Source organism: Sander lucioperca, chromosome 12, assembly GCF_008315115.2.
Source record: "Sander lucioperca isolate FBNREF2018 chromosome 12, SLUC_FBN_1.2, whole genome shotgun sequence".
NCBI lineage: Eukaryota > Metazoa > Chordata > Actinopteri > Perciformes > Percidae > Sander > Sander lucioperca.
This window is the reverse complement of record NC_050184.1, coordinates 4,092,217-4,119,444: the sequence shown is the minus strand read 5'-3', so window position 1 is coordinate 4,119,444 and position 27,228 is coordinate 4,092,217. Positions and strand designations below refer to the sequence as shown.

At 41.9% G+C, this 27,228-nt stretch overlaps 1 protein-coding gene across 1 annotated transcript; it reads right to left on the bottom strand.

Annotated features, from left to right (window-relative positions):
* Nucleotides 1–1,949: 1,949 nt before the first annotated feature.
* ccm2l (CCM2 like scaffold protein) lies at nucleotides 1,950–25,534 on the bottom strand. The gene is made up of 11 exons (XM_031312176.2): nucleotides 25,288–25,534; nucleotides 19,789–19,956; nucleotides 18,944–19,027; nucleotides 17,217–17,400; nucleotides 14,643–15,292; nucleotides 10,767–10,896; nucleotides 9,730–9,793; nucleotides 8,618–8,774; nucleotides 7,646–7,784; nucleotides 4,909–5,056; nucleotides 1,950–2,496 (listed from the first exon to the last, which is right to left on the bottom strand). The coding sequence occupies exons 1-11, from the start codon at nucleotides 25,315–25,317 to the stop codon at nucleotides 2,364–2,366; spliced, it is 1,887 nt and encodes a 628-aa protein (XP_031168036.1). The 5' UTR covers nucleotides 25,318–25,534; the 3' UTR covers nucleotides 1,950–2,363.
* Nucleotides 25,535–27,228: the final 1,694 nt, after the last annotated feature.

The window sequence follows — 27,228 nt, the reverse complement described above, 5'->3', positions numbered from 1 at the left end:
ACTACTATGTACTATATCTAATATACAGTATGTGTGACAGGTTATTGCTCTATTTTGCATGTAGGGATTTATGTGTATAGTTGCATTTGAGAGTAATATGATTCAATAGCAACTGAATGCTAACTATTTTGATCTGCAAGGCTTACTCAATACATTTTTGTGCCAAAGCAATGAGAAGTGACTATAGTCATGTGAACAACTGACCAAGTGTTCATATAAATATCATATAGTTTGATTTGAAGTTTAATAGTCATTCAATGATTGTGCCAAAGTGATTTAGAAAAACTGTAAAACCAGTGATTCAAAGTATAATGTATATCTGCCTACTTTTAGCTCAGTATAGCAGAGATGAAATCAGCTCTTTGATCCCCAGCTGCCTCTGTGTGGTGACTGTTAGGTACTACAATCCTACAGAAAATACCACCATACTGTATAACAGCTTTGCCAAGCATTTAGATTACTTAATTCCATGCAAATGTAATGATATGGATTTAAGGCCCCCTTAATGATGAATTGCTTTTTTTTATATATATTTTATTATGATGAAGTATTCAGATTAGGACTTGATTTATGTCGATCATCTTTACATTATAAACTCTAATCATGACCTAACAAAAAAACTGCCCTGCCCCCTCTTAAAGATGTCTGGTTTCCCTTTTTTTGTGTTTGATATAATCGGGTTGAGATTTCATTGATTTCTGTCTTAAATAATATCCACAGGAAGAAGATTCTGTACAATCATCATTTTATTTGTATGTATGAAATACATAGAAAACACGAGACAGTGGCATTTTCGTTTTCATTTTTTTGCATTTACTGTATGATACCCGGAAAAAGAAACTGCATTCGTATTTAATGAGTTAAATTAAATTAAGAGAGCTTTGGTTTTCTGTAGAACAAACTACACATACTTGGTATTGCTTTATTTCAATCACTTGGTTTTGTGTCCTGTTTTTCTGTGCGTAGAGCAGGCATTGCATTTTAAAGCACCAACATTAAAAAGGATGCCTCTGTCTGTCAGACAACTTATGTTTACAGTTTATTGACTAGTAATAGAGAGAACTGCTCTTGCTCAGGTGCACGTCGGCAGATTGAAAGTTCGAACACTGTCTAAATTCAACGAGGTATCTCTCTTTCTCTCTCTTACTCACTCACTCTCTCTCTCTCTGTCTCTTTGTCTCTCTCACTCTCTCTCTCTCTCTCTGTCTCTTTGTGTCTCTCTCTCTCTCTCTCTCTCTCTCTCTCTCTCTCTCTCTCTCTCTCTCTCTCTCTCTCTCTCTCTCTCTCAATTTCAATTAAATTTGCTTTATTGGCATGAACAGAGAAAACATGTGGTTGCCAAAGCAGTTTACAGAAAATGCATATATAGTACATATCACATGTTAAATACATACAGTAGGTGTCACATAGATTCTATACTGCACTGATCGTTATACAACACACTACATTACAAAACAATTAGATAACACAATATAATATTTAGCAGTTTTGTACAATATAATTACTGTACGATACTAAATCAATCTGTAATGTTGGGATCTTATAGTGGTGAGTCCCTCAGGCTGTGGCAGGCAGATACATATTTAGCTGCCAGTGGAGCTGCTGTCCCTTCTCATAGGAGAACTTTCAGCTTCTTTTCTGATATTAACATTGGGAAATTCGCTTTTTTTGTGGGCTATTTTTCCAAAGTGTAAATCTCTTTTTTCACAGTGGAGTCTTCCAGTCTCTACGGCCAGTTGGTGGTCACTGAGCCTGTATTTAGTCAGTTAGTCTCTCTCCCTCTCTCTCTCTCTCTCTCTCTCTCTCTCTCTCTCTCTCTCTCTCTCTCTCTCTCTCTCTCTCTCTCTCTCTCTCTCTCTCTCTCTCTCTCTCTCTCTCTCCTCTCTCTCTCTCTCTCTCTCTCTCTCTCTCTCTCTCTCTCTCTCTCTCTCTCTCTCTCTCTCTCTCTCTCTCTCTCTCTCTCTCTCTCTCTCTCTCTCTCTCTCTCTCTCTCTCTCTCTCTCTCTCTCTCTCCCTTTATCCTCTTATCTCACCATCAAGGCAAGGCACATTTATTTGTACAGCACAATTCAAGGCAATTCCAAGTGCTTTACATAAAACATTAAAGAGCAGTTGAAACAATTAAAATCGTAAAAAAAACATTAACATTAAACAAGACAGAAATGAAATACAAGAATGAAAGTTAGTGTGGTGTAAAAAAAAGCGGAACTGCAGTTTTCTGGGAGATTGTTCCAGATATGTGGAGCATAAAAACCGAACGCTGCTTCCCCCTGTTTAGTTCTGACTCTGGGGGACAGGAAGCAGACCTGTCCCAGACGACCTGAGAGGTCTGGCTGGTTCATAATGTAGCTCCAGATCTGAAATCAGAGATAGTAGTCTTCCTCCTCAATGTCTCCGTGTGTGTCCTGGAAGCCCAGCGCCTGGATGTCGTGTGTGATGTCAGTCATGCGTCGGTTGAATTCCTGCGATCCTGAGGCCAGAGAGCCGTTATCATACCTGCTGGGGGGGGGGGACAAACGAACAGATGATCTAAAATGTTACCTCATCTTTCTGACTGCCTGCTTATTAAAATGTCCAGGTGAGAATGAAGTGATTTTACAGGAAATTCACACTTATTTTACACAAAGAAATTATATGTATTTTTGTGTGAAACCATGACATGAATGCTTTTAGTTCTATTTAGAACAGAACATGGGGTATGCTGGTGCACTTCAGCCTCTTGTGGCCGAAATTAGTATTACATCAACAAACACTTGATGTAATACTGATTTGTTGATGTCAATAAACCAGAGCATGTTTTTCTCCCATCCCAAACTGCTGTGTGGACTAGTCAGACCTTCCTTCGCAGCGCTGTGGAGGAAGGTCTGGCAAAGCGAGACTATCAGGACAAAACCTGTTTTTTTTCACCTGTTCTTAAGTCAAAAACACAGGAGAGACAACAATAAAGATCAGACTATGGATCACTAGAGGCCTGTACTACGAAGCAAGATTTGGCGTTAACGAGGTAACTTCAGGTTCAACCCAGGGTTTTCTGTACCACGACGTGGATCACTTGTTACCGGGTTAAATCGCCGTGGTAACTTATGCTGAACACCTAACCTGGTCGGGAGCAGGTTAAGTTGGAGATTATAGATCAACCGGTGTAAAAGCACTGCCTACTGACCAACAACCCTGTTAACATTCCCTGATGGGTATTTTTATGAAATATATAGATTTTAATGGGAGGGAATTACATATAGGCTATCGACATCTTGAGCCGTGTGTTGCCAATGCGCGCATCGGTTTGAATTATGTTTTTATATATTTTATTTTCTCTCACGATCGCTTACCACTGCCAGGGTTGCAACTGAAATAATAGGCTAAAGCAACGACAGTTTATGGAAAGCACAAGTGTAATTATGGTCAGATCTTGGTCCTGACCGATGGGGAAGTGATATTGATAAGCGTTGTGATACACATAACAGCGTCGGCTATTTTTTGCCAGCTTTCCTTCCTGTTTTAGGAAGCAGCGACTGTATTGCGTTTTGCCTGTAAAACCGTGTCCGTGTTCTTCATATTTATGTAGAATTATAGTTTGCTCTTCTTATGTAAAATATGTAGATGTTTGCGATTGGTCGTGCTGTGCAAACACCGCCTCTTTTATGTGAACGCGTGCGCCGCTGGATTGGGAAACCCTGGGTTGATTGAACTAGTTGTTAACCACCGTGGTTCATGACACAGGTTATACGGGACCGCGGTTGTTAGGTTAGGTGAAGCCGGAGAACTGAAATAAATCCAGGGCATGTTGATCTGGATTCGTAGTACAGGCCTCAGATCTTTTTCTTTCACTTGCCTCTTAAGGCTTCCGTAGCTTCCAAACTACAGTGGCAACATGTTTTTTTGCTTTTTCAAATAGAAATGCAGTATAATGTCTTTGAAGCATAGGAGGTTGGTGCTCTTCAATTTTATTAAAAATTGAGAGAAAAAAAAATACCTCAAAAGCACACCGTTCACACCGTCCCGAGGAAACACATCCTTCAACCCAGAAACCGTAGCAACACAGTGCACACCGTTTTGAGATTGAATGTGCACCTGAGGCCTGTACTACGAATCAGGATCAACATGTCCTGGATTTCTTTCAGTTATCCGGCTTCACTAACCCTAAAAACCGCGGTCCCGCATAAGCTGTATCACGACGCTGGTTATCAACTAGTTCAGTCAATCCAGGGTTTCCCAATCCAGCGGCACGCGTTCACATAAAAGAGGCGGTGTTTGCGCACCACGACCAATTGCAAACATCTACCAGAGCTGCATATTTTACATAAGAAGAGCAAACTATAATTCTACATAAATATGAAGAACACAGACACGGTTTTACAGGCAAAACGCAGGAAGGAAAGCTGGCAAAAACGCCGACGCTGTTATGCGTAAATCACAACGTTTAGCTTATCAATATCCAGTGGTGTAGTCTACGTGATAGTAAGCTCCAGGATTATACCCACTTAAAAATGCCCAATGACACGTAACAACATACTTTCCATTTGATATATTTTGAATTATCATCTGTGGAGGTAGTACTTCACCATAAATTGGTGCAGTTCTATATCAGAACTATGACAAAAGAACGTTGAGAAAAAGTACCAAATGTTGGAAAAAGCTACAAAAGCGCAGGAAAAAAATCGTCAAAAACATTTTTTTTAAAACGCTGAAAAAAGTGACCAAAAAAATCTGAAAAACGTTGAAAGTGTAGAAAAAGAACAACAAAATGTTGAAATTTCGACCCAGAAAAACACAAAGTTGCATGGTCGACAGGAAGACAACACAAGGGTTAGAAACAATAACCTCACAGACCAATCAGAGCTGAGTTTCAAACCGAGCTTTGAGACAATCACAAATCACAAGCCCCACCTCCTGACCTACAGTACCTACCCTCTCATGGCCGTAGCCGACGTGTTGCTCATGCTGCGTTTGATGCGTCCAAAGCTGTCAGTTAAAATGCCTCCCTCCCGGATCCCGATGCTCTCCAGGAAACTCTCAAACACACCAACGTCCTTGTCTGGGATGAACGGACGCATGCCTGGGAAACAAAGATAACCAGTCAGCTATTCATCATAGTTAAATCATGACTTTAGTTAGTTGCTTGTTGTTTTTCGGTTATTGCCCTTTTTATAACTATAATTAAGCAAAATGGTAATATTAATGAAGTAGGGCTGCCACTTCTCAGTCGATTAGTCAACTATAATCTCTGAGCACATCTCTGATAAACACAAGATTGATGCATGATTCTTTGTGGAGAAACTCAGTTTTACAGATCTGTCCACAAAATCATATGAGTGTTAGTCGACTAAGAATGTCTTTATTAGAGGACAGCCCTAAAATGAAGGATGGAAAGGGAAATCATTACAAGATAACTAATGTATATTTTTAGGCCACCTGAACTACAATTTGGTTACATTTGAGGGAGTCTGTGGACACAGGAGCCACATTATAGGCTAGTATAACACACTACCTGAGAATTCAATTTATGAATTTATATTCTAGCGGTGCACCTGGACTTGCACCTGGTGTTTGGCAAACAATTGTGTGAGGCAAAAAAAATCTGTAGTCTATTTAATTAATACCAATGAAATATCACTGTAATAACATTGACAACAATAAAGTGGTCCCTTTTGCTAGATAGTTTTATAAATGTGTGGTAATGTGTGTGATCACTTTGCTTATAATAAGGTTTAACAGTAGAAGGCTAGGCAATTTAAAAACACAGTGTAGTGCTGGGATCGGCTACCTGCATCAATTATGTGACCCCCAATCATTGATGATGTGTGTGCAATGCATTGTGGGAGGGACTTGGAGGACTGAGACAGAGAATATAACCTTACATTTTATTTATGAATCTGCTCTTAGGAGACAATGTGTGATAAGTGATGCACAAAACATCCAGAACTTTCATTTTAAACCATGTGTAGGAATTGAACATTTCTGACAGCGGCGACCTCCTAGTGGTAATATATAAAAAGGTCCCATGTGGCTGACAGGAACCAGCCCAGTCTCATGGCAGTTCGTGAAATGGTCACGTTATTGAATCTATTGATTTGTGTACTGAACACGTTAATGTCGTCATTTTCGTGTGGTCAGCACGAATTTTAAAGTAATGTATTTCAATGGGAAGCATATTTCGTGATCACAGAACGATTACAGTAGCGAGTAGTATTGATAAGGCGGAAATCCGCGCAGGGAGGTTGGTCGGGGTGGTGGATGGGTCAAACAACACAGGACTTTCACCCCGGAGACCGGGTATCGTGCCCCGCGTGTTGCAATTCTTCCTCTTCCTAACCACAACCGCCCGTTGTTGTCGGTGTCTCCTGCGTGTGACGGTTCCTTCCCCGTTCTTCTTTTCCTAACCATAACCGTCCCGTTGTTGAGGCCGGCATGTGGCATTTCATTTACCCATTGTTGTGTGCCACATAGACCGTGAATTGTGTCCCTGCGCCCGGGGATCGCGTGGCGGTCCGTCCCGTTGTTGTCGCCAGCGTGTGGCGTTTCATTTCCCCTTTGCATCCCCCAGAGCAGCCCAGTGTCATGGCAGTTCGTGAAATGGTCACGTTCGAAAATCGTGACCCGTACACGAATAAATAAATCAAAATAACGTGACCATTTCACAAACTGGCGTGAGACCGTAGGAACACGTGCTGCTCCATTCATTTTCAAAAGAATTGTCCAATTTTTCTACAAAGAAACGTTAGTTCCAACTTGAATATCCCTCTCATGGCATGTTTGCACTCATGCACTCTAAAAAAAGAGACGTATCAAATCAAGGGCTACTCCGCAAAACAGTTAAACAACTTCTTTCCCACAGCGATCAGACAGCCTAACCAGAGCATGTGAGCTGTTCCTCTAAAATATTTAATCAAACTACTAATTTTATTCTATTTTAGCGTAATCTTAGTTTGTTTATTAAGTGATTTTTATTTATTCATGAGTTTAGGAAGTAGGCCATTCTGATATATATGTCCTACCCTTCTTTAAAGAAAGTAGTGGGGAACATTGAAGAAATAAAATAAGTGGGGATAGGAATATTACACATATTAGGTTTGAAGACAAACATGACAGAAAAAAAGGTTTTCACTGACTGCAATGCTATTTAAATGTGATTTACAGTACTATAAGTACAATATCAGTATAACATACAGTAAGGGAAGACACTGAAGGACATCTATGGGAACCTGCACGAACTCTGTTTGTTGTTTGCTGTATGTCTGGTTGCTTCGTCCTATCCCGTTCATAATCCCGATTATACAGCAGCACACTGAGCATGACAGGGCGTGTGGAGAAAAACACCACTCTGTCTCTCACTCACTCACAAACAGGAAGTTGTGGTTTCCTCAGTGGAAGTGGGTCGGAGCTGAATTTGTTGCCGTAAACACACACATACTAAAGACAGTCACACATACAGTAAAGTCATCTGCGCAACCACACGCACGCACACACATGCACGCGCACACACACGTCTATATACAGGTCACACACACTTTACCACAATACCAGCATAACTAGTAGGTCGTGGTTTCCTGCAGAGTTTCAGTTAGTTACAGTAATGAGCTGTGTATGTGTGTGTGTGTGTGTGTGTGTGTGTGCGTGTGTGTATGTGTGTATGTGCGTGTCTCACCCATAAGCAGGAACTTGCGGTTGTCACCATACAGTTGTAGCAGCTCGGAGCAGAAGTGGTCGATGTTTGATCCCAGTCTGTATTCTCTCAGCAACACGGCAAAGTGCTGCAACTCCACCGGAATCAGCTTGTTACGCAGCTAAACACAAACACACACACACACACACACACACACACAATATTTTTTCTTAATTTGTTTTGATGCAGACTGTCAATAAAATGTTGTTAACTGATTGTTCCTGCCAACCAAACTCACAGGTCATGGCACAGTCTACACTATACTTTAAAGTCAGGGAGAATCGACAAAACAACAATAAAGAAAGATATCCTGTACAATTTTCATTTAACTTTTATATTTTACCTCTTTCAATAATGGTGGAAATACCACCCAGTAAAGAGACATTAGATAGGTGAAGTCCATCCCCTTCTGGTGGACCAACATGAGACCAGGGTCCCCCCCCCCACCCCCCTGCTTTTTGCTAGAAGTAAAATTTCCCCCATTGTTCATAATTAACCAGCACAAATAGAAATTATAACAATTTGTACATCTGATAAATGACAAAAGTGCATCATTACCACCAGTCTTTTGGTTTTCATATGTACCATGTACCTTGGTCTCTTGTTCTGTTATGCCACCAACAGAACTTGCTGACTTAAGTACCTGTTCTTTGGCCTGAGGCCCTTTGCTTTTAACACCACGAGCCAAAGCTTGTGGTTGCAAAGCAGATAATAATTTAGCCACAAATTGGCTATATTACTAAATTGCTTTTTGAAGTTGATTTCTCTTGTGACAGAATGCACTGGATTTAATCACCAGAATACTGGGAGTGAACATCTACTCTGCTGTTTCCTTTGTTGTGGATAATGAGCACTATTGATTATTGGCTACTGAAGCCATGTGCACACACACACGCACGCACGCACGCACGCACACACACACACACACACACACACACACACACACACACTCACCGTGATCATGTACTCCTGCATCAGCAGCAGGGTGGGGTTACTGTCTCCTCCGTCACTGGCTGAAGCCAGACTGCGATGGGAGTCCTGCAGCGAGAGAGACGAACTCTCACTGTACGTCTCACTGTAGTAGAGCTCAAAGGCATCCTGGGAGCCATCACTGAGAGAGAGAGAGAGAGAGAGAGAGAGAGAGAGAGAGAGAGAGAGAGAGAATCGAAAATCCAGCTGTTCCACTAGCTGCTCCCTCTAGAGGCCTGGAGAACTTCCGTTGTGTAATCTGGATGCTGCGTTTTTTTGTTCCATTTGTTTTCTGGGTTTGTGTGCTTTTCTTTTTGCGTCGTTTCATATTTGCAGTGTGTTTATCTATTTGGTTGTGTTGTGTGTATTTGCAGCGTGTTTATCTATTTGGTTGTGTTGTGTGTATTTGCAGTGCATTTGCTGAATGCTGCACATGTGTTGTCAGATTAATGAAGTTGTTTTTCTTTTTGCATCGCTTCTTTTTTCAGGGTTTGCATGCTTTTCGTTTTGCATCGTTTTTTATTTGCAACGCATTTAAGTATTTGGTTGTGTTGTGTGTATTTGCAGCGCGTTTGCTGAATGCTGCACATGTGTTGTCAAATAAATGAAGTTGTTTTTTTAATTTACTTGTGTTTTGTCTATTTGCGTGTGTTTTCTTAAGTTGCAGGGCTTTTGCCCCTGTCGGCCACCGTAGTTAACCCTCCTCGATCAACTCGGCTTCGCGACCCAGGTGCGTACGTCAAGATTTAGAACGTAATCGCTGCAAAACAATCATAAAATAAGCTTTATGTATCTCTCCCTACTGCACAATGACCAATTCAAGTAGCTACAAAACATTAGTTCTGCTGGTGTACAGATGGACTGGAGTATGTGACCTTAGCTGTTCACTGAATATGACGTGAAAGCCCTGCCCATCTCTAGTACTTAAAGTAATTGTTATGCGTTGCTCCCAGGTTGACCCAGGTGATCTCTGAATTGTCCCGACCAGGTATATACCCATGTAGACTGGCTTGGCTTGAATTTCCAAAAGGAGGGTTGAAACCCAGTGTATTCATGTGGAGACGTTACAGCTCCAGTCAGGGTCAGATGTTACTCACTATGAGCTGCAGCAGCTAAACTCTGGATCATAGCCATAGGACATGTCAGTCAGACAGCTGTCACCTGCACAGAAACAGACAGAGACAAACAGAGACAGGTAGAGACAGACAGAGACAGAGACAGACAGACAGAGACAGACAGAGCACACAGAGACAAACAGAGACAGGCAGAGACAGACAGACAGAGCACACAGAGACAGACAGAGACAGGCAGAGACAGATAGAGCACACAGAAACAGACAGACAGACAGAGACAGGCAGAGACAGACAGAGACAGACAGACAGACGAGCACACAGAGACAGACAGACAGAGATAGACAGAGACACACAGAGACAGACAGACAGTGAGAGACAGACAAAGCATACAGAGATAGACATACATAAAGACAGACAGAGACATACAGAGACAGAGTGTGATGAGCTATTGTGCGTAGTTTCTGTCGCCCCCATGAGGAATTCTAAGTAATGACAACAAAACTGTCGGTGCGTCCACGTGATACAAGCCTTCCGTGATCGCGATAAAGTTGCTTGTAACCAAGGAGGACAGGGAGGATTAAAAAAACAGGATGGACTCTTCAGTACATCTTCACTCGAGTTTCTGCTCGCAAAAGTCACCGGACGACACAATCTTCTGAACATAGCCATACTGAGAAATACAGAGAGAGCTTTTTGGAGCTCATTGTTTTAATTAGCTTTGTAGCAACTCATTTGGCAATGGCTTGAATGTAACAGACGTTCATAAATATAAAATAGTTACGCACTACAGCTTTAATGTGATGAAAATGACATGCATCAATTCTGGGAAAAATGGCACAAAGTGTAGAAAGTGATATGTGCAGTGTAGTTGTAACTGGAGTCTGCACTAAACCTTATAAAGTTTCATCAGAGTATCTGAAAAAGAATCAACGTCTAGCAAAGAGATTAGATTTAAATCACTCATATATATATATATATCGTTCATGCAAATGAAAAAATAATTGAATTAGAATTTTTCTTTGCTCTACCTTTGACATACAAAAAGCCTATGTGTCACTCACTCCTCTGCAGCCAATAGCGGTCCGGCATGGAGTGATGAAACCCCGCTCTGTCGACACACTCGATGGTCTGATGGCCGTAAATGATCTGGAACATCTGACAGATCAGAGAACAGTACTCTTCTGCAGCATCCTGCACACACACACACACACACATACACACACACACACACACACACATGCACGCAAGCACACACACAAACACACAAACAAAGAGGCCATCATCACACTGAACTAGTTACCACATCAATTATATCTGTGACCTCCTCTGTAATTTTTCTTAATCTTTTCACTGCAGTAGTTGCTTGCGTTAGCGCCTCGTTCAAGGGCACATATACAGTAATAAGTGTAAGGATCTGAACCGGAAACCACCTAAAGCAAAGCCAGCAGTCTGTTGTTGTGAGGAAACAGGACTAGAGTCTGTGAGCTTCATCTCAGCCAGTTAAACAATGACACAATAATGATGCCAATCCACACAAACTATTGCTCCGGGGACAGATAGAAGATAACAATGACTGAGGATCTCTCACACACACACAGACACACACACACACACACACACACACACACACACACCAAAAAAGCTACTCTGTTGTAAATGTGATGTAATATTCCAGGTCTGCAACGACGCAGAGTATGTGTGTGTGTGTGTGTGTGTGTGTGTGTGTGTGTGCGTAGATGAATTGAACAGCACTGCCCTACTTTCCACAGTTCCAATACGAGAGCCAAATGATTAGTGAACCCCACTGAATGCACTCTCTTCACTGGTTTATTTCCTGTCACTGTTATTTTCTTTCAGACTGGAGTGAATGTCCACAGGGATATTTACAAGTTCTCAACTCTGAGCACACACACACACACACACACACACACACACACACACACACACACACACACACACACACACACACACACACACACACACACACACACACACACACACACACACACACACACACACACACACACTTTTAAGTCTCGAGCAGCCCAGCTCCAGGGATTGGGACTTCAGATGGTCCAACATTTTAGTCCACTTTGAGTTAAATGTCATCTTCAACATGTAAAGTAAAACTTCAAAATGTTGTCAAATTTGTGTATTAGCTAGTTATATAGTATTAGTTAGTAAAGTAACTGTAAGCAGACCAGAGCTGTTTTCGAAACTGTTCCCAATCACAGTAATAGTCCACTATGTAGTGGTGTTCTAATTCACTGTGGTAAATTTCATTCACTACATAGTCACTATAAAATACCCACAATGCACAGCTAATTTGAGTGTACATATGATGTACCCTACATTTTACTCCCTGTATACCCACAATGCAACACGGCCGTGTTTTCCCGAAGGAGAAGAAGAAGGAAAAGCACCCACGAAAAACTGAAAAGGAAAAAATGGAGCGGGCTTTCGTTTCTAAACCGTAGAAATGTAACACGCAACATATATAAAACCTTTTACTATTCTCTGGTGCTCGGTTTGTTTCAGGGACGTATTAGAAGTATTTCTGTTTCGGTTTGTTTACATGATGCTGGGTGAGCCTAGCTTGGATACCAGCCAAACTTAGCCCCGCCCACAACATTTGAGGTTGGGAAGTTCGGTCTGGACTTGATCCGTTGTGGAGCAACTATGCTCGAACCAGAGCTGTTCGGACCAATCGAATTGTCAGGGCGGGCTTTATACGATGATGGACAGATGATCAACAGTAACGTAATCAACCAAGTCACGAAGAGCGCTTGGGTTGAATTTGTTTACGACAAAGATGGCTGCCACTGGAGAATTGAGATGTGTAGTCCTCTAGGCAATATTATTAGGAAACACTCAATTAACTTTCACTGTTACGCAGACGACACCCAATTATATCTGTCAATCAAGCCAGACGAAAGCGGTCAGTTAGCTAAACTTCAAGCGTGCATTAAAGATATAAAATCCTGGATGACCCACAATTTTCTGATGTTGAACTCAAACAAAACGGAAGTTATTGTGCTGGGACCCAAGCACCACCGAACTTCATTATCTAAATATATAGCTACCCTAGATGGTATTGCCCTGGCCTCCAGCACTACTGTCAGAAATCTAGGAGTCATTTTTGACCAGGATCTATCCTTTAACGCCCACTTAAAACAAACCTCAAGAACAGCCTTTTTCCATCTTCGTAACATTGCCAAAATCAGGAACATCCTGTCTCAAAACGATGCTGAAAAACTAGTCCATGCATTCGTAACTTCCCGGCTGGACTACTGTAATTCTTTACTATCAGGCTGCTCAAATAAGTCCCTCAAGACCCTCCAGCTGATCCAGAATGCTGCAGCACGTGTTCTGACAAGAACTAACAAAAGAGATCACATTTCTCCTGTATTAGCTTCTCTGCATTGGCTTCCTGTAAAATCCAGGATTGAATTTAAAATCCTTCTCCTGACCTACAAAGCACTAAATGGTCAAGCACCATCATACATAGAAGAGCTTTTAGTACCTTATTGTCCCACTAGAGCACTGCGCTCCCAGAACTCAGAGCTACTTGTGGTTCCTAGAGTCTCTAAAAGTAGAATCGGAGCCAGAGCCTTCAGCTACCAGGCTCCTCTCCTGTGGAACCAGCTCCCAACTTGGGTTCGGGGGGCTGACACCGTCGCCACATTTAAGAATAAACTGAAAACCATCATCTTTGATAAAGCTTATAGTTAGGGAGTGAGGAGTTGCAGCATAGTAGAGTAGAGTAGAGGGAGGCAGGAAGTACAAGCCCGTTCCGGCAGGGGAGAGTACGAGCCCGGTCCAGGGCCCCTCTCTTTAGCCTGCCTCTCTTAGTTATGCTATTATAACTCTAGACTGCTGTGGGAAGCTCCTTCCAAGGACACAATGAGCCGCTCCCTCTTCTCTCTTTTCACTTGTCTCCTTTTGTGTGCATCTTAGTCCCAGAAATGCCTGTTACTAACCTAGCTCTGGGGAGTTTTCTCCCCGGAGTCCCTTTGCTTCTTCTTCACCCAGAACATCGCCTTGGAATTGGGTGGCACCTACACCGGGGTCCTGGGTGCAGCTGACGCTATGGACTTACTACACCCTGCTACGCTCTGCGTTTCCCCGCAGTGTCCGACTGCGTCCTGCCGCGTCCAACCGCGTCCACCCAGGCTGCTGTGTCACACTACACCCCATAACGCCCTGCTGTGCCCTACTATGACATGAACTACTATGACTACCATTGTGATCACTGCTTCACTATCTTTATTATGACTATTATTGCCACCATTCACCACTCCCCCAACTGGTGCCGTCAGACACCGCCTACCAAGAGTCTGGGTCTGTCCGAGGTTTCTTCCTAACAAAAAAAGGGAGTTTTTCCTTGCCACTGTCGCAATAGCTACTGCTAATGCTTGCTCTTGAGGCAACCACTGTAATAGTTGGGGCTTCGTAAAGTACAGAGTTTGGTCTAGACCTACTCTATCTGTAAAGTGTCTCGAGATATCTCTTGTTATGATTTGATACTATAAATAAAATTGAATTGAATTGAATTGAATAGATTCCGCCATCGCGTCTGTTATAGCGTGCGTGCAGTTGAGTTCTGTTGACAACTATGCGTCGCTCAACATACGTCACATACTCCGTTGCTCTGATCCAATTGAGTGCAGAGGCATGTTCTTTCCTGGTTCGGTTGAAACACGCCCCATAATCACAGCCCAATGGAGCAGTATCAGACTCATATTCTGACTAGAATCTGAGTGTGACGACGTCAGACACACAAATAACCGGCGCATCTACTGACGCAACCGTTTTCAGTGAGTGTCTGAAATCTAGTTTGGTCGTTCCCTATATAGTTCACTATTTAATACACACTACATAGGGAGTAGTGAGTGAGTAAATGAGGGAACAGTTCCAACACAGCTCAGGTGTCCCACCCTGTTCTCCACAGCCAGGATGACCAGGTTGCAGTAGGCGTCGGGGCAGGGCGTGGGCTCCAGCGGGTTGTGGTTCCTCCTCTCCCAGCTGCCATAGCTCTTCCCCCGTTCCCAGCTTCCTGTGCAGGCTTGCCGCCGCTCCCAGCTCCCACCGCCGCCGCCACCACCTCCTCCCCTCCTCTCCCAGCTCCCTCCTCCCCCACCTCCCCCATGCCTCCTCTCCCAGCTCCCTCCACCGCCACCCCCTCCCACTCCCACCCCCACCCCCCAGCTCCCGCTCATGGGTCTCGCTCTGCGGTTCTCCCAGCTCCCTCCTGTTTTGCGCGTTTGCTGCCTCCTCTCCCAGCTTCCTCCCACCCTCTTCCTCTCTAAACTCCCTCCTCCTCCTCTCTCCCCCCCGCCTCTCTCTACTCCTACTCCTCCTCCTCCTCCTCCTTCCCTCCTCTCCACATTCTGGTTTTTGTCGTGGCTGCTGCGGGACAGTGAGGGCCTCCAGTCGACTCCGCAGATGGTGTGCCGCCGCTCCATCGTGCCCCCTGCGGGCCGGGGGTCGGCGTTGCAGCTCATGGTTTGACGTCGGCCGTCTATGCCCGTTGGCTTTTTCCTGTCCAGGCTGTCGTCCCCAGCAACCACTGTATCCACGTTCAGACCTGTGGGTTGAGGGTTCAAAAATGTGTACACTATCTTTCTCACAGTAGAAGAGACGCCCATCCTATCTAATGTCACAGGTACAAAGCAATGTGTGAATGGAACTTTCTCCCATATATAAACAACAAAACACTCAGTATGGTTTTAAAAAATCACTTATCCCTTGTGTTGTCTTCCTGTCGACTATGCAACTTTTTGTTTTTCTGGGTCAAAATGTAAACTTTTTTTTCAACATTTTGGTCGTCTTTTTCGAAACCTTTGTTGCTTTTCCAGCAATGTTTTTGTCACTTTGTTCAAAGTTTTTGTCACTTTTCTCAAAGCTTTTTGTTTTTTATGCACCTTTTGACATTTTTGGTTTTTTTTCCCCCATGTTTTGAAGCTTTTTCCGAAATCTTTGTCACTTTTTTCAACGTTCTTTTATCATTTTTTATTCCAAATGCTATAAAATTGAATAAAACTTGCGAAGAGCATTGTAGGGAGACATCCACGTTATTTCTCTTGGTATAGAAACTTTTTGAAAATGGGTCAAATTTGACCCGAGGACAACAGGAGGGTTAAGAAATATTACCTTCAAAGAAACTTCAATATCTAATATCAATTTAGAGAGTGTCTGTTATAGGGCTTTTCTTAAAATAGATTAATTTGGAGTAGCGTAATGTCTTTTTCTTTCTTTTTGATTATTTGCATTAACTGTAAAATTTAAATATGATTTGTATTTTGGGAAATGTTGTGTAATGTGAAGATATGTCTGTGTGTGTATGGTGTGTAATGTAATGTCGTAAATTGTATTGTCACACGACAGATTGCAGGACCTCAGGAAGAATAGCTTTTAGCTTATGCTGAAGCTAATGGGGATCCAAATAAAACAAAGAAACAAAAAACTTGCACAAAACCAAAAACTCCATCAATTAACAGTTTGCTTAAACACCTCCTGAACAGCAATTGGTGTCTTTTTTGCTTAGCCTTTACAAAACCAGAAGTCCAAGAGCAAGGATTAAGGAATGGATTTATCTTGCGATAAATTTGCAACCCTAACCCTAACCCTAACCATTGCCTAATCCTAGTGCTTTCCAGGTAGCGCTGCCTGGAAGATGACGTTGGGGGCTTAAAACACCAAACACCACTAGACAGCCGGCTATTTCCGGATTAGAGCTCCGCTAACTTCTGGACTTTCCAAATTACAATCGTGAAACGTGTCATTTTGCGAGGGGTTGTGACGGCCAAAAAAGAATCCACTGATTTGCAGACGTCTCTTTCACCATGTAAGTTTGTGGGAAAAGGTCTTTTGGGGTCAGAGGGCAGCACGTGATGGACACGGATGTTGTTATTCCACTGTTTGGATGCTATTGTCAGATTAAATAAAGATTAAAGTGCTCATATTATGCTTTTTGGCTTTTTTCCCTTTCCTTTATAATGTTATATATCTTTTTTGTGTATGTTATAGGTTTACAAAGTGAAAAAGCCCAAAGTCCACCCCAAAGGGACTTAACATCTCCAACAGAAAACACTGTTCACAAACTGCTCCAAACAGCTCTATTGTAGTCTATTGCAGCCTTTACTTCTGGGACGAACGTGCCTCACTTTGTAACACGTTATAATGCTCGCTTGGCTGCTAGTGTGGCACTCTCTCATACTGTGCTTCTGACTGGCTAGTATTCCTTAACTAGGTACGGTTCATGTGTGACTCCCAACAAAGATGGAACAGAAGTGAGATGTCTCACTCTGTAGCTAAAACAGAGAGCTCAACACACAGGGTGAAAAGAGGAGCTGCAGCAATGTGCAGTACAACAAAAATATGGTGTTTTTTGAAAATTAAACCATGTGAACCTATTCTGATACAGCCTCTAAATACAATTATGAACCTGAAAATGAGCATAATATGAGCACTTTAAAGCCCGGCACACTTCCCGGGGGCCCGGTCCTCACCTGTCTTGAGGACCAGCAGGTGCAGTGCGTCGTCTCTCAGGTAGGAGGCAGCAGCGATCTCGTGTGTGGGAATCCTCACCAGCAGCTTCTCGTTGTCTCTCCACGTCAGCAGCAGACAGCGAGCGGACAGACTCAGAATGCAGTCCTGATCCACGCTGGTCTTCAACGGCAGCACCTTCAACTGCTACTGACCAACACACAGGGACACAGATTCAAGATGAGTGATTATTGATTAGCAGTTTTGTGTTGTCTTCCTGTCAACCATGCAACTTTTTGTTTTTCTGGGTCAAAATGTTAGTTGTTCTTTTTCGACATTTGCCACTTTTCCCGGCCTTTGGGGTAGTTTTTTTTTCTTCAAGTTTCTTGTCACTTTTTACGATATTTTTGTAGATTTTTTTTCGCCATTTTATTGATGTTTTTATCGATGTTTTTCTCTGCGTTTCTGAAGCTTTTTTTTTTCAGATGTAGAAACTTTTTGAAAATGGGGTTAAGTACATCTACTCAAGAACTGTACTTAAATGTTGAGGTACTTGTACTTTACTTGAGACTGTTTTTTTCATGCCACTTTCTACTTCTACTCCGCTACATTTCAGGCATATCAAAATGTTAGTTTAAATGTTTACTAGCAGTAAAATATTTTGAATGAGGCTGCTCGCAACACGTGCGAAAAAAGGGAGCAGCATTCTAAACAAATAATAATAGCCTAAATAATAAATATCTAATAGAAAAAGGTGTAGGTTGTCTTACCTTACAGTTAGTATGCATACAAATAAAGGCTTGACAACAGAACATTGCATGCCAAAAGCCCCCAAAACTAAAAACAATACAGCCTCTTGTAACCAGTCCACATGCAGGTATACGCTGTATACCAACTAAGAAAGCTTCAGACTTTCCATATACCTACTTCAAAATGTTCATTTTTCTTTATGTTCTCCATCATTCATGAAAAAGGAAGGGAAACCCGTGTGTGACGTCACATGTGTGTGTGAGCTGTGAGCTGTCTTTGTGTCAGTGTGATAAGTTATAAAACCTCTTTCTATCTTTGTTTTTAAAATCACCATGTTTATTTAAATTGTATACTATTTAGTGTATGTAGTGTATTTACTTTATTTAATTAATTAAAAAATATTGGCCCGAAGCCCGGCCCGAGGGGCATATATAAGATGGGCCCCGTCGGGCCCCGGGCTGAAATGCAGGGCTTTACCGTGCTGCCATTAATTTACTGTAAAAATACAAGGAAGTAATTTACAGTGCAACACTGTAAACCTTTGATGTAAGTTTACAGCTAAAATCTCACAGTATCTTACTGTTTTAATGTTATACAGGATCATACTGTAAATGGCAATGCATCCTGGGAGAAAATAATACTATTACAGCACTATCTGCGAATGTTACAGATTACAGGTAACATTATACAGATTTACTGTTAATACCAATGCATCTTGGGAAAACAAAGGAAAAGGCGGGAATTACACTGCAGCCGGTATATTACTGTAAATTAAAAAAAAAAAATACAGTAAGAAACTGTATGTCTATTTACGGTAAAAAAAACAAACAGTATGCATACTGTAAATAACCAGTAGTTTACTAGTGAAGCTTCTGTCTGTATATTAATGTACATTTATGGAGGTTGTCCATCACTAACCTCAGAAGTGATTAATTATAGATACATTATGGATAGCTGAGCTCAGCAGTGAATGCTTATAGATGAGTTATTGATCACTAACCCTGGCTGTGTCCAGCAGCTGCAGCAGCTCGTCTCGGCTGGAGGGGTTCAGGGAAACCGACACCCAGGTCAAGTGACCGAGGAACTGAGGAGAGAGGTGAAAGGTCAAGCAACTGTTGTCATCAGGTCACTGGTGACTTTAGTACAGAGGGAGGGGGGGGCGGGGGGAGGCTTGTTAAATAAAAGTTGTAATGTGCTACCTATAAGTTCAAAAATATCAATAAAGAAATTGTAAGAAAAAGAGAAAGAAATGTCGGTAACACTTCATTTGAAGGTATCTACATAAGAGTGTCATGACACATGAACCCTAACCCTAACCATAACCATAACCATAACTTGACAAAAACCGAATGACACTTACTAAAAGAAGCGTTATGTCATAAACGTTTATGACTTGTTTATAATGGTTATGACACGTTCATGACAGTGTCATGTCACTCTTATGTATTCAAGTAAAGTGTAACCAAAATGTCTTTACATGAATCGAACATATTATTAGCAAATATAAACCAGCCTACTTTGTGAAAAGACGTTGATGTTTGCTGGCCCTTTAGGTGACGTGGTCACTAAGGTAGCAATCCACACATACAGTTCATCCTAAGGATTCCCTGTGCCACATGTAACATTAAAACAGAATTTATAAAATCATGCCAACAATTATTGTTTTATTCTACGCACTAAAAAGGTTACGTTATTGTAGGCATTTCCAAATGCAACTTAATTTTGGAAATATATGTAGTAGGGGGTCCCTGCTCCGTCTCTCTTTCAGATAAGGGGTCTTAAAAAAATGTTGAAGACCCCTGGTTTAGTATATTTGGTTGCATTATTGTGTATTTCAGGTTCTACCTTGACCTCCTTCTCTACGTAGTCGAAGATGAGTCTCTCCGGGTGGATGAGGTAGTCGGGGGGGTAGAGAGGGACGGTGTGCAGCGGGCGCCGGTAAATGCTGCCTCGATCCACCGGCCTGCGACTAGATTTTGACCACACCAGCCGCTTAATAGGAGAGACAAAACTCTGAGAAGAAGAAGGCACAGGGATGGGCATGGGGACGGAAGATATAAGACATTATTAATAAAACATCTTTTTATTGTGCCTGCACAGTACATTTTCAGGTGACCCATCTGTCGATCCAGTTCTTTGGTTCATAAAAAGGTATCTGAAGGTTTTAATGTTGTGTGTATATTTATGGCCCTGAGAGGATGAAGAGTAACCATTAGGCCAAACTTTGCACACAAGGGACCATATATCTCCACATTGTTAGTCAATCTTTCAAGCACATTCCTACTCCCAAAGGATGAAACCTACTGATTGTAAAGACCCAAAGATCTTTCTTCAAGCCACAAGGCAAACTTTACATTTTAAAGAGATAGCTCAGATATTTTAAATTGTGGTTGTATGAGCTACTTCTCCATAGTCACTGTAGCTACTGCATGCAGCTAACACACTGACCATGGAGAAGTATCTCATACAACCCCACTTTAAAATATCCGAACTATGCCTTTAAGCTCCATTAATGGAACATCTCTAAGAATGACTAAATCATTAGTATGTTGTTTATTTTGTCCAACACTTTAGTATTCCGGCTGTAATTATCACAGCAGTCTCTAGTCAGTGGTGGGGTGTTTGGGGTTTGAATTTGAACTAGAATATTGTAGAAGACTGTTTGTGCTTGCATGCCTCAGTGTGTGTGCATGTGTGTGTGTGTGTGTGTGTGTGTGTGTGTGTTAATGCAGCACATCCCCTTGGCTGTTCAAACAGTGATTGACAGGTGAGCAGTGATCTCTGACAGCTCCCTGCTGACACTCACTGTCAACACAGCACACTCTGTTAGACACCCACTGACACGCACACACACACACACACACACACACACACACACACACACACACACACACACACACACACACGCAAGCAAGCAAGCACGCACACTAATATACTGTGGATGGAAGGCATGGCTGTTTTAACACACACACACACACACACACACACACACACACACACACACACGCACACACGCACACACACACACACACACACACACACACACACACACGCACATGCACATGCACACACGCAAGCACGCAAGCACGCACACTAATATACTGTGGATGGAAGGTATGGACGTTTTAACGCACACACACACACACACACACACACACACACACACACACACACTGAATAGAGAGAGAGAGAGGAAATTAGCTTGTTTTAGAGTCAGAAACTTGTCCTTTCATTTTTTCTGAAGGACAAGGACAGATTTCTCCGTATTAGAATGAAGCGGGTGTCTGATGAACATCTCTGTAGTCAGCTGAAATTAATCGTAAGACAGAGGATGGTTTAACGAGTTTTGTTCTGCGTCTTGTTCCACTGTTTCTTTGAGGAGAAAGAAAGAAATAGGGAAATAACTGGATTCTGTAATGAATGTAACAACCTATCCAGGTTAGACCAAGGTGGAGGTGTTTTTCCTTTTGCTTTTTTTTCATCTTCTTATACTTTGTCATTTTCTTAAAGGAGATCGCTATACTTTTTTGAGTACTGTCTATAGCAAAAACCACGAGCCGAATTTATGCTAGCAACATGGATCTTCTGTAGCTAATGCCCAGAGCTCCTGTTAGCTAAAACGGCAGTTATGGGGGCATAAGTTAAAGAGTGCCTTTGTGCCTCTTAACAGACTCAAAATGCCATTAAAATGTCTGTGCAACATGAACAGGGCCCTTACATGACAACAAGATGCGTTTAGCAACTTAGCCATTGTTGAAATTCACATACCCTGTTAGCTGCTAGCTGCCGTCAGGGATGAGTGAGTGTGTTCAGCCAGGCTCCGGTAATAATCATCACGTTGCAGTCCCGTGTGTATTTGTAACATAAATATCCATTTAGTGTGCAATCCATATGGCGTTGGTGAGTAGGAGTCTTGTCCGTGTCGATCGTTGTGGTTTCCTTAGCCAGGCTAGCATGCCCGGCCGGCGTCCCTGCCTCTGCTTCCTCCCCGCCCTCCTGGCTTCACGCGGCCGACAACAATCCAACGAGTGCCCGGTCTGGTGGATGTCTTCCAGAAGACCGTTCAAGCCTTCGCCGTGAAAAATTGTAGTTTATTTCCCCCTCAAAAATAGGTAATTGAGCACTGTAGTGGTTATGACCATATTAGTGACTATGCTACATGGAAACGGACCAAATTATGTTTGGGTCCTGTACAGTAAAATAGTGTTTTAGACGGCTAACTGTAGTATCGCTAAGTCCCGTGGGAATTCAGTTGTAGCAGGAAAAAGGTTCATGTTGCACAGACATTTTAATGGCATTTTGAGTCTGTTAAGAGGCACAAAGGCACTCTTTAGGTTATGCCCCCGTAACTGCCGTTTTAGCTAACAGGAGCTCTGGGCATTAGCTACAGAAGCTCCATGTTGCTAGCACCAATTCGGCTCATGGTTTTTGCTATAGACAGTACTTTTTTTTTTTAGTAAAAAAAAGTATAGCGATCAAGATTAACGTAAACTTAACTATTTCAGAAATATTTTTTTGAGTTTTAGAATCTATGGAAGCCGTCTAGAATATGCTCCTTATTAGTGAGAGCATGCTTTTAACCCTTGTGTTGTCTTCCCGTTGACCACGCAACTTTTAGTTTCTCTGGGTCAAACATTTTTTTTTTTTTACATATTTGTCACTTTTTCCGACGTTTTTGTCATTTCTTTCCAAGATTTTTGTCACTTTTTCTGATGTTATTGTCGATTTTCCCGGCGCTTTTTTTGACGTTTATGTTGTGTTTTTTTCCGACTTTTTTGATGCTTTTTTTCAACGTTCTTTTTTCAAATGCTATAAAATTAAATAAAACACTTGTGAAGAGCGTTGCATGGAACCACCCACGTTATTTTGAGTATTTGTTTGAAAGAAACCCACATTTCTGATATAGAAACTTATTGAAAATGGGTCAAATTCGACCTGAGGACAACAGGAGAGTTAAAGAATGAGGTGAAGCTCAAGGTGGTTTTGTGTTGGAGCCACGGTCGCCACCAGAACGATGCACGGAGAAGTTTATCTGTGTGTCCTCAGGAAATGCAGCTAGCAAGCTAATGATTAATAGACAAATCAGGAACCTACTAGTGCTTATCAGTCACAATAGCTCTGAGGGGTAATTTCTATTTTCCCTTTACTAGGCTGCTCACTATATCAACTAAGGGAAAAACAGCCCTTTAAGCTATAGCCAGACTGCTAACTGTCGCTTAGTTAGGCCTATAGTTAGTCAGCTCCTTAGCACGGCCACTTTAGGGACAATAAATTCACAGACTATTCCAGATATATATCATTGTCTCCTGTCTTACAGCTGTCTGGAAACCATTCGTCTTTTGTGGAGCGGTGAGAGGAGGATGAATAAAACTGCATGGTGCAAGTAACGATTGTGTCCTCCATTTTAGACTCTCTAGTCTCACTTTGCCAGACTTTCCTCCACAGCGCTGTTCAGCTCCTCAGATCTATTGTGACTGATAAGCACTAGTAGGTTCCTGATTTGTCTATTAATCATTAGCTTGCTAGCTGCATTTCCTGAGGACACACATAAACTTCTCCGTGCATCGTTCTGGTGGCGACCGTGGCTCCAACACAAAACCACCTTGAGATTCACCTCATTATTTAACCCTCCCGTTGTCCTCGGGTCAAATTTGACCTATTTTCAAAAAGTTTCTATATCACAAATTTGGGTTTCTTTCAACCAAATTGTCAAAAAAACATAACGTAGATGGTTCCTTACAACCATTACTCGCTTTACAAGTAAAATAAATGATCAGTTCACTACTTTTCATTGAACTTGGGTGTTGATTTGATAGCATTTGAAAAAAAAAAAATTATAAAATAATGTTAAAAAAGTGACAAAAATGTAAAAAAAAAAAAAAACTTTAAGTAGTGATACAAAAAAACTTAAAAAATGTTGAAAAAAAGACAAAAAAAAAATTGACAAAAACTTTAAAAAAGTGACAAACTTTAGAAAAAAAAAAAAATGCAGGGTGGACAAGAAGACAACACGAGGGTTAAACCAATCACAATCGTCTTGGGCAGCACTAATCTCCACGGCGGAGCCACGGCGCCTCTGCAAAATAGCCTCGGGAAGGAACTTGTTTTGGTGGAACGTGTACGTTGAAAGGTTGTTTTAGTCGTGCGAGAGAAAACTCAGATTGGACAGATAGTCTAGCTAGCTGTCTGGATTTACCCTGCAGAGATCTGAGGAGCAGTTAACCATAGTCTTCATAAATCCACCGGAGTTTAGAACGCCAACACAAAGAAAGAGGACGGTGACGGACATCCCGCGAAAATACATGCATCTGGCAGAATTTCCTGTGGCACCGGATAGCGTGGATTTAGACTATGAACTCTCTAGATCACGTGTCAAACTTAAGGCCCTTGCAATTTTGATCCAGCCCACATATCAATTTAGGTTCACAGCAAATTTTTGCCCGAATAGTTGTGCACCACACCAAAAAAAGTCAGGAAACTGTTTTTAACAGTAATTATGTGACACTCAAAGCCGATTTTGACAGATTTGCTGACTTTGAGCCTCAGAAATTCCCACACAACCAGAGAGTTTACATATTCAGGCTGTGAAACAAGCTGTTGTGAGTCGGCTGTGTGGTAGGCTGCTTTTAAAAATGTTGTCTTTGTTTTTCATGATTTGCTAAATTCTATGATGGCTAAGAAACTTTTTTTGCCGACTTTTATAGGGCTTTATGTCAACCAAACTGTATGGGAGAAAGCTATATGAGACATGCAATAATACAAAGATATTTGACTTTTTCAGTTAAATAAAAGCATGTCAATAAACTATACATGTCTGGCCCTTGATGTGATTCTTATTTCCAGTGCTACACCCCTGCTCTAGATCTTGTCTTATTCCTTTAAAGATCAGCCTGTCAAGAGGGACAGTTTGCTATTGGTCGACAGTGTAAATATGCTTCAAAAGATTCACACTGACTTACTTCACGCCTGCAAGTGAATTCAGCGGTCGCTGAAATTCCACACACAAAGAATCTGTTGTAAATGCTGCTGTGACCGACCCTTTAGCTGCTTTTGGTTGGTTTGTCACTAAAGATTGCTGGATGGGGCAGAGGTTGTCAATCACAGTGACACTCAAAAGGATCTGCTGTATGACCTTACTCAAGCTTGTTTGGTTTGTCTTTAGGAAACTGAAACAACATCGAAAGGCCTTCTGCTCCAAAATAATAGAGTCCCAACTCTTATCTCGGATGATGAAATATGACAAAATGTGTTCTGGAGAAAGTTCGGGAACAAATCAATCCCTGTCCAAATGTCTTGAACAAAATCGAACGTGGAAACTCAGAGACAGAACACAAGCTACTGTACCTTCTTGGATTTCTTGGGTTCATAGTCCATCGTGGGTCAGTCCCCCTCTGTAGTAGTCCTGTTCTGGGTCAGATGGGTCCTTGTCCTGGCCACTCGTTGCTGAATATTGTTTTTAGTTTTGTTTCAGTTTATCTTTTGTTGTCTTTTTGTCTGTCTTACAGTTGTTTTTTCCATCGTTCCCTCTTTGTCTCTGTCTCTCTCGGTTGGAGTTATTTCACCTTCTGTCTCGGCTGCTCTATTCTTGTTCTTTTTGTTTTCACACACACACACACACACGCACACACACGCACACACACACACACACACACACACACACACACACACACACACACACACACACACACACACACACACACAGAGAAGAGAACAGGAAGCAGAGGAAGCCCACTTCCTGTCCAAGAGGAAACTCCACCAGACTGATAAGGCCCATTCTCTCTGCACTGATTATACAGACTCCAATTTAACCTGCATTTAAACCTACACTTTACCCTTAATTTTAAGTGATTTACTGTACACTTAAGAAAGTTCTTTTTCACAATCCTGGTTTTAAAATTTATTTTGGAAGTGCAAACATCTTCGACCGACTGTACTTTCTAACAGAGAGATTTCTGCTTTTCTCATTGGAGTAAGTAAAACTGAGTTTGTCACATTTTTCGCCGCACCAATCAGAGCAGAGCAACATTTGACTCAAAAGGCAATGGTGGTTGTGAGGTTGTTTGCTAATGTTACCAGCACCTGTCAATCACATCTGATCAAACCACCCGTGAGTGTAGAAATCTTCATAAATAATACCCAAATGTGTTTTTCCAAACTTGGATTGTTGCTTATTTAGTTTTCAACATAAAATTTGAGAACTTGAGAGGAAATACTAAATTGCTCTAACATGCCAAAGATACCCTGTCCCTGTAAACATCGCTTCAAGGAAGACTGGAAGAAGTACTCAAGTCTTTTACTGAAGTAGAAGTAGCAATCCCACAGAGTAGAATACTTTGTTAAGAGGCAAAAGTCTTGTATTCTAAAGTTTACTGAACTAAAAGTACAAACGTGTTTGTGTCAAAACATATAGTACCAAAAGTAAAAGTACTCATTATGCAGAATGGCTCATTTGAGAATATTGAGTATTATATTTGTTATGCATTAACGTCTAAACATCATGTTGCAGCTGTCAGTTTTTAGGTTACAGGGACTTGAATTAAACTGCTGTACTAACTGCTCTCTGAGCGGAAATCGTCATGCTTCTGTAGAAACATTTCATTTCTGGTCACACCACAGTCAGCGACGTTGTCATCCTCTGTGATTCAAAGATGGTTGGTTTATCTTTGGAAGTAATGGAGTAAATATTTAGGACTTGTCTTCTGTTGCAGTGAGCAGGTTTGACCACAGTGAGGCAGCGCTGTTACAAAGACCAACTGGAGGAAGGAGGAGAGACACACACACACACACACACACACACACACACACACACACAAACAGTGTGTTTCACTATCTTTGTGGGGACCCTTCATTGACATAATGCATTCCCTAGCCCCTTACCCTAACCTTAACCATCACAACTAAATGCCTAACCTTAACCCTTACCCTCACCCTAACCATAACCTAATTCTAACCATAATCCTAAAACCAAGTCTTAACCCTCAAACAGACCTTCAAAGTTGTGGGGTCCAGCATTTTGGCCCCACAAAGCTGTCCGGACCCCACAAGTATACTGTATTCCCGGTTTTTGGACCCCACCAATATAGTTAAACAAGAACACACACACACACACACACACACACACACAAACTCACACACACACACGTACGTACACTCACTCACACACACACACACACACACACACACACACACACACACACACACACACACACACCTATTGTCAGGGTAACCACTTCATGGTGACCAGAGGACTAACGGCTTAATGATCGTCCAGTTACCTAGGCAACG

Coding starts and splice junctions, on each gene's coding strand:
- ccm2l (XM_031312176.2), bottom strand. CDS start 25,317: ATGGACTATGAACCCAAGAAATCCAAGAAG. Junction 8,775..9,729: donor TTTAGCTGCTGCAGCTCATA/GTGAGTAACATC, acceptor TCTCTCTCTCAG/TGATGGCTCCCAGGATGCCT. Junction 7,785..8,617: donor TGCAGGAGTACATGATCACG/GTGAGTGTGTGT, acceptor GTTTGTGTTTAG/CTGCGTAACAAGCTGATTCC.